This window comes from Neovison vison, chromosome 1 (genome assembly GCF_020171115.1).
Source record: "Neovison vison isolate M4711 chromosome 1, ASM_NN_V1, whole genome shotgun sequence".
In the NCBI taxonomy this organism is placed as follows: domain Eukaryota; kingdom Metazoa; phylum Chordata; class Mammalia; order Carnivora; family Mustelidae; genus Neogale; species Neogale vison.
In genome coordinates, this window is record NC_058091.1 from 191,135,424 (window position 1) to 191,143,768 (window position 8,345).

The following is an 8,345-nucleotide window of genomic DNA, read 5'->3' on the forward strand; positions in this document are numbered from 1 at the left end:
TGCTTCTCCCTCTAACCTCTGCCTGTAGCTTCCCCTGCATGTGGTCTTTCTCTGTCAAACAAATAAATAAAATCTTTAAAACAAACAAACAGACAAACCAATCCATGGTACTTTGTTGTAAGTAGCAAGGGACCACCCAAATATGGTAACCCTAGCTAGCCTAAGCCAGGGCGGGGGGTGGGTGGGCGGCGGCGAAAATCAAACAAATCCAGATCTGAGACATTCTACAGGATAAGTGTCCAGTACTCCTCAAGGCCATCAAGGTCTCGGAAAGCATGGGGGTTATATTAAAAAAAGAAAGCCTTTTGCCTCGTTGCATCCGAGAGAGCAAGATGGGTCACCAGCAGCTCTACTGGAGCCATCAGAGGAAATTTGGCCAGGGTTCTCGTTCTTGCCGCGTCTGCTCAAACCGGCACGGTCTGATCCGAAAATATGGCCTCAATATGTGCCGCCAGTGTTTCCGTCAGTATGCGAAGGATATATAGGCTTCATTAAGTTGGATTAAGTGAACTTCCTAGAATGGGTCATCCAAGATACCTACCTGCAGATAACCAAGATACCTACCTTAATGCCAGCTCATTGTACATAAAATAAAAATCCTCAAATTGTGAGTGCTTTAAAAAAAAATTAAAATTAAAAAAAGAAAAAAAGGAAAGATTGAGAAACTGTCCACGACTGGCAGAAATATTAACAGAAAAACTCATGAAATTCAAATGAATTCTAGAGTGTAGTTAAAAAAAAAAAACTATCAAGAATAGAAGCATTATTCTGATATCTAACTCAGGGAGGAAAAATTCTCACAATTCCCTAGAAGCAAGGTAATTTACATTCCCAATACAGGAATGGGAAAGGAGCAATAACCTCATCAAACCCACAGAGAAAGTCTCTATTCAAAGTAACTTGTTGGAAAATCTGGCTCTCATTCTGGGTACATTAGAATCCTCTTGATAATCTTGTATGAGATATATTAGAAAAATACTAATTCCTCTCTATTCTCCCTTATACATGCTACAACCAGAATGCCAAGTCAGCTTGAAACTGTATATTAGTAAAGTATATTATTTATTTTTTTAAAATGCTTCAAGTTGAATAAACTGAGATCTAAAACCATAAAACCATTCCCATAATATGCCCAATGCTAATGCAGTTTTAATCCCTTTAAGGAAGATCGTTAAGTGGTACAAAACTTCCAAGAAAAAAAAATGAGTAAATGATTTCACAAAAGGAAAAAAGATACGTATGATCTTGTATAATCACATCAGAGGGCCACTCTTATAAATTTAAACTAATAAGCAGAATAATAGGCTTTCATTTCAGCGGTACTATAAAAAGCCACCAAATTTAGAAACTTTTCGAGGACTGTTTCAGGGAGGGAGATACTTAAAAAACTGTGAGTACATTGTCTTTTGCTCAGATAATCTTTTATGTTACCCAAGCTGCTGCCCTCCTTTTCTGGCCTTTTCCCTTTCCTAACTCCTTAAATCCATCTTTTTCCTCTGTCTAAAACCAGAGAGCATAATTAGAGGGCATGCGGCTCCACCTTTTATGGAAATAGCTCTACTCCTTATTTGCATGTGTTTGGACCCATTACCAGCTGTCTGTAAAAGCAGGAGGGTGACCATTCCTCCTTATTATCCAGGCAGATTCTGTTCAAAGCCAAAGATTAGAACAGTGCAAATGGTAGAAAATAGCTTTTTTTTTTTTCTTTGAAAAATACAAGAGCAGTTTAAAGTGAATAGAAATTAGTGGATCAGTGAACTGGAAGGAAATGTTATTGCCTCTGAAATAGCCTTGCTCCCACTCAACTTTGCATAACAATATTCCGTTTGCTATTCTGTAGCAGGACTTCCAGCCGGCTGCCCAGCCCAAATCAGGAAAGCTCCTCTCTCTCCCATTGGCTTGGTGCGAATGAGATGCACAATGCAACCAAACATAGTTAAACCTTTTAGAGAGGACTATTTTTTTTTTAAAATCTAAGCAATTATTTCTGCCATTAACAGGTGTAAAATGTCTTCTAACAAGAAAGTGCCGAACAGCAAATGTGCTTTTGAAATATGCAGCACAAGTTGCATATAAATAAGACATTCTAGGAGTCTATCTGCTTCAATTTTATAAAGCAGATGTCTGCTGTCCTAAGCAAATAGTTCAAGTTGTTTCCAAAATATGGAGGCAAAAAGCAATAGAGGTACCATTTACACACTCATTAGTAAGAGAGGAAATGCATCTGCTTTGGAAAATTGCTGCTCACTAAAAAGCAAGTTTCCCTAGCAACGGCTACATCATACAACTCAGACCACTTCTAAGCTACAAGAGAAATTATAGGAAAATATATAAAAAGATTTTTATCGAATATTTTTTATCTTTGCCATGGGAACATTTCCCCTAAACTAAGATATGCCTAGGGAAATTAAGACTTGCCATACACCGGGCACCAAAAAAAAAAAAAAAAAAATTAAGGATGTATCTATAATCACTCATCCTTTGCTAAGGGCAAAAAAATGGAAAGCCATTCTATAACATCAGATGACAGTGAGAGAGAGAGAGAGAATGCATGAGAGGGAGAGAGAGGCACATGTAAACCAGGCAAGTGGAGAGAGACGAGATTCCCTGTCTCTGGCGCCATCTCAGTAGGGGATATGGTTGGTCTGGTGACCCCTTGCTCCATTCTTTTCTTTGTGGCTTTTCTTGTTTCCACCCCTAGCTGAAAAATGGTTACAAATCAAACAATTTCTAACTAGATGATAATAGAACCAATAGATAGAGGCTCTAAATCCCAAAATTCTGTCTGTAGTTACTTAACCTTACTCCACCCCAGCTCCCATTGGTGATATTAAGGGAGAAGGTGGGCATTTCTTCAGTCTAAAAGCTTTCATTATTCAAAAAGGCACTTCGAATTCTCTCGAAGTTCATCCAAATCTAGTAGGAAATATCTTGATTTTCACCCCTAAAAAGTAAAGAAAAAAGCTATAAAATATGTCTTTTTCCCCCATGAAAACTGAAATGATGTCTAAAAATAAAGTTGAACATCTGAATTTTCCAGACTTTCTGGATTGTTCTGATATCTATGTGTTTTTTTTTTTAATGGAAATGCTACTTGGGAATATAGCATATTTCCTCTCAGTGAATCGTTACCTTATAATGCCATATTTGAATGTATTTTAATTGCTGATTCCAGTTTTAATGCCATAAATAGGAACTTGTTTTCAATGTCTTTTCATTGTACCAGGTAACATTTCATACAGCCTGTCTCTGCCTAGAAGATCACTTTTGGTCCTCCATCTAAGAGAGTGAGCATGAGGGAACAGTCAGTCTTCAGTCCACCACACTCGTGGTACTCTGGGATGGGGGGAAAAGAACAACAAAGTAAGGACATGACTTTAAATTCAAATGCACTATCCTACAAAAACCACGATGGTATCAACAACGGAAGAAAGGAGCTGAGTTCAACTCTGTACCTGTTGTGTGAGAGGCATTGTACTTACATTTTTCCTTTGGTCCTTATGTTTTTCACAAGAGGGTTTTGAAGATCAGAGATGAGTCATCTGACCAGCATCACACAGGACTAGTGGTAGAACTGAGATTCAAACCCCGAGTCTGTCTAAAACCATAGCTTGTGCACTGTGTCGATCTCCCTTTGCTGTTCTGGGCATTTTTGTCCCCCCCCCCACCTTTTTTTTTTTAAACCCAGACTTCTTCTTTTTTTTTTTTTTTTTTTTAAATCCAGATTTCTCCTTAGTAGGGCTCACAAACTCGGGGCGCCTGGGTGGCTCAGTGGGTTAAGCCGCTGCCTTCGGCTCAGGTCATGATCTCAGGGTCCTGGGATCGAGCCCCGCATCGGGCTCTCTGCTCAGCAGGGAGGCTGCTTCCTCCTCTCTCTCTCTCTCTCTGCCTGCCTCTCTGCCTACTTGTGATCTGTCTCTGTCAAATAAATAAATAAAATCTTAATAAAAAATAAATAAAGCCTGAGATTTCATATAAAATCTTCATTTGAGGCTTCCCCTTCCAAAGAAAAGCATAAAAAGATGTGATGGCCCCAGGATTCCCTCACAGCCGCTGACACCTGAGGAATGGCTGTGTGCTCTTTCTTCGGGTGTCCCCAGCCTGTCACATCCACGAGTTAACCGCCAGACTCTGAGGGGCAGGAATTAGAGTTTGCCATTTCTGGATGGATGGTGTTGAAAGAAGTCACCTTATATTCTAAACACTGTCTGCAAGCAGCATCAGTGCCTTACAGCTTGGGAATGGGTCCGGGGGGCTGGCCTGAGGCTGCAAACCCTAACAAAGGAAAGAAATAAGACCAAAGAACAAAATGGAACTCGTGAATTCATTTAGACTTGCTCAGGCCTCTAACCAGGAAAGATAATGAGCCAAGATGTTTGAAAATTCGTCATAAAAAAAAAAAAAAAGAAAAGAAAAAAGAAAGAAAGAAAAGAAAAGCTCAAGACCTATCCTCAGCCAAATAATGACCTTCCATGAATTTCAGCTAAGGAGATAAAAAGAGTAGGAGTCAAAGAATCTAAAAACTAGAATTCTCATGTTCACCCATTTTACTAACTCACTGTGGGATCTGTAAGCAGCGGCATTCAGCCCCAGTGGGCTTCAGGTGCCACATCGGTAAATGGAAAGAAGTGGATTTTTTGCATGGACAGCATCCATACAGGTATAAATAAAGGAAGGCCAAAATAAATAAATAAATAAAGGAAGGAAGGAAGGAAGGAAGACAGTAGCGAGGGACTGGGTGTGCACAGGGGACGCTAAGGAAGGGGACAGCTGCCGCTCCACTTCAGCCCGGCGTAGCCTTTGGGGATTCGGGCTGAGGGTTGTCCAAATGTCCCACTTGGCCAGAGTAGCCAGTAACATTTATGAGTCTGTTTTTGAAGTGTCAGACTTTTTTTTTTTAAGTTTATTTATTTATTTATTATTTATTTGACAGAGAGAGAAAGATCACAAGTAGGCAGAGAGGCAGGCAGAGAGAGAGAGAGGAGGAAGCAGGCTCCCCGCTGAGCAGAGAGCCCGATGCAGGGCTTGATCCCAGGACCCTGAGATCATGACCTGAGCTGAAGGCAGAGGCTTTAACCCACTGAGCCACCCAAGCGCCCCTGAAGTGTCAGACTTTTAAAAATTTGAAGTGGCGGGGGGGTGGGAGGTGGGGGTACCAGGTGGTGGGTATTATAGAGGGCACGGCTTGCATGGAGCACTGGGTGTGGTGAAAAAATAATGAATAATGTTTTTCTGAAAATAAATAAATTGGAAAAAAATATATATTATCAGCGAATTCAAAATTGTTAAAACACCCACCTAAGCCAACTGTAAGCAGTGAAAGAAAATGTCTCTGGGCTGCACTGGCCTGCAGGCCCTCGGTTTTCTGCCTCAGGACAAAACACCATTTAGTGTTAGAATTCTGTGATGTTAAGGACCGAGTATCTAGAATCATGGTTGAGAAGAAGAGAGGGGTGTAGGTGGGTATGTTTTCAGCGGAAGAGCTCAAAAAGATGAAATGTGTGGCGTTCGCTAAGGGGCCCGTTTTGCCATCCTCCTCTGACTCTTGCCTTTCACGAGTACAGAGCAAGAGATGTGGGCGGATACGCTGTGTGAGGGAGGGAGCAACACTCATGGAGTCTGAGTGGGGAGATGCTGCTGAAGAGGAGAGAAGGAGGAGCAGAAGGTACAGACGGCCCTCTGGGGAAGCAGGAGAGTGGCACCCGTTCCCAGGAAAGCCATGAAGGAAGTTAAGTAAGAACAATTTAAAAACATATACTATGTGGTTGGGGTTAAATAGATCTCATTTAGTTCCTAAATCTTTAAGGTAGACCCTGTTGTTACCCATCATTATCACAGCAACAAAGTCCCGGGCATCTTTCATGAACCAGGGCAAAGTGATTTAACGTGTGACTTACGTTAGCAGCAGCATGAAAGAGAATCTTCTGTGGCCAATATACAGATGAGAAAAGCAAGACTTCAAGATAGAGTCAGCAATCCGGCCCAAAGTCTATAGCTAATTAATAAGCATTGTGATTTTATTTTATTTTATTTATTTATTTGACAGAGAGATCACAAGTAGGCAAAGAGGCAGGTAGAGAGAGAGAGAGAGGAGGAAGCAGGCTCCCCGCTGAACAGAGAGCCCGACATGGGACTCGATCCCAGGACCCTGAGATCATGACCTGAGCTGAAGGCAGCGGCTTAACCCGTTGAACCACCCAGGCGCCCCAGTAAGCACTGTGATTTAAACCAAGGTCTCTGTCTATACTGCAATCCCTCTTCACTCTTTTCTGCTTCTCTAAAAACTCAGGGAACTGATGAAAAATCCCATCACCAGGAAGAGGGAGATCCCACTGCAACTTGGCTGTTTGTCCTACCATCCCCAGTAGCACCAGGCCAGACGCACAAGTCCCCAGGCTTCAATGCAGTTGAAAACTGTCCCCCTAAACTCTTCTTAAATTCACCAACTATTACCCCTTGGTTTTCATTTCTGGGACATAGTGTACACAAGGTACCTAATCCCTGGCTCCCCTAGAGAGGGAAGCAACACTGGGCTAACTAAGATCATGAGACAACATTTAATAATCACTGTTTCTCCTTTCTCCAATAAAGCAAAAATATAAAAGCATGAATCTCACAGTACTTAATTTTTTTAAAATGCAAGAAAATACAGAGTCTCTGAAAAACAATGCTAACACATTGAATATGTTTCTATTCAGTTTGCCACTCACTCTCCCCTGTGAGAGAAATTTTCTAGACATGATTTCCAAACACAAAAAGAAAGGCAAAAACAGGCTAAACAGAGAAACTGTTCTGAGCTAGATAGAGCCACACCAACCTGGGCGCCAGTGAGCACCTACTCTGTGCGCTGTCCTAAGCCAAGTACATGTATGACCTCCTTTCCTCCTCACCCAACTCCGCTTTTCAGATTCGATCACTGAGACACAAAAAGGCTAAGGGACGTGCCCAAGGTCACCCAGTGAGTCGTGGAGCCAGCTTTCAGACCCAGGCACATGATTCCAATGCTTTGACGCCCTGGCAAAATTCTCAAGTGACAGAAGGCATGGTCTACCTTGGCCAGGCACGATTTGTAGGATTTGAAGATTTCTCTTTTCTTTGGTTCCTTCCCATCCTCTAAATGTACATGATTCACTTGGAGTGATTCACGCAATTACACTTAGCATTTAAACTATACCTGTAGGGGCGCCTGGGTGGCTCAGTGGGTTAAAGCCTCTGCCTTCGGTTCAGGTCATAATATCAGGGTCCTGGGATTGAGCCCCACCCACATCAGGCTCTCTGCTCAGTGGGAAGCCTGCTTCCCCCTCTCTCTCTGCCTGCCTCTCTGCCTACTTGTGATCTCTGCCTGTCAAATGAATAAATAAAATCTTTTAAAAAAATAAGTAAGTAAATAAACTACACCTGTAGAAGTCTTTTTAATGCCCATATTAATTCCTACAAGTCAGTAGGGCCCTGTTGAACACCAATACTGAAAATCACAGACCCCTTCAGGCACAAGAGTGCTTGGAACTGTACATTTAATAAATCTGTGAATGAATTTAATATTCATTAACTGAATAAATATACTCACAGATAAAAATAAACAAATGAATAAATAAATAAACAAACTCACAAACCAAGATGGGTACTTACTCATATGAGGCAGAGGCACACGGTGCCTGCTTAATAAATGTCTGATATGAATAAATGAATCCTGTGTCTCCTAAAATTTATTTATTCTTTTAACCAATACCCATTTGGCGCCAACTCTGTGTCGGGCAACGTTTTAGGCAATGGACAGATAGCAGTGAGCAAAACAAAATCTTTGCCTTCAAGGAGTTTACATTCTGATGGAGAGAAACTGAAAATAAACAGGATAAGTAAGATATTCAGTATGTTAGTCATAAAAGCCAAGAGGAAAAATAAAGCAAAAAAAAAAAAAAAAAGTCTATCGAGACAGTTACAAGTGGTTTTGCAATTTTAGATAAGGTGGCAGGAAAAGGCGTCCATGGTTAAAAAAGTCAATGCTTTTAAAGTAATACCCCAGTAAAAATGTTTAAATGAGCTTTTAAACATTTGAAATTTTAGTACCCCTGTATATATAGTAAATTTGGTCAACTATATTCAATTCATATTTCTGGGTATGAGAAATGTGATTTTCTAGACTCAGAAGAAGTTGCAGGGAGTCACAAAGCACAATAGAAAAAGAGGATATATCTTACAAATCACTTAAGACAGGTCTAGATTATTATTATTTTGCTTATTTGTGTTGGTATCTGATACTTCACAAGTGGATATATTTCCAAATGAAAACTAAATACGTCAATCCTACCTGGAGCCTTCTGGCAAATAACCCAGTGGTGCAGATT

The 8,345-nt window shown here is 40.8% G+C and overlaps 1 protein-coding gene across 1 annotated transcript; it reads left to right on the forward strand.

The window, feature by feature from the left end:
• Nucleotides 1–307: 307 nt before the first annotated feature.
• LOC122900953 (40S ribosomal protein S29-like) lies at nt 308–607 on the forward strand. Its single transcript, XM_044240153.1, has one exon. The coding sequence runs from the start codon at nt 333–335 to the stop codon at nt 483–485; it is 153 nt and encodes a 50-aa protein (XP_044096088.1). The 5' UTR covers nt 308–332; the 3' UTR covers nt 486–607.
• The last annotated feature ends 7,738 nt before the right edge of the window (nt 608–8,345 follow it).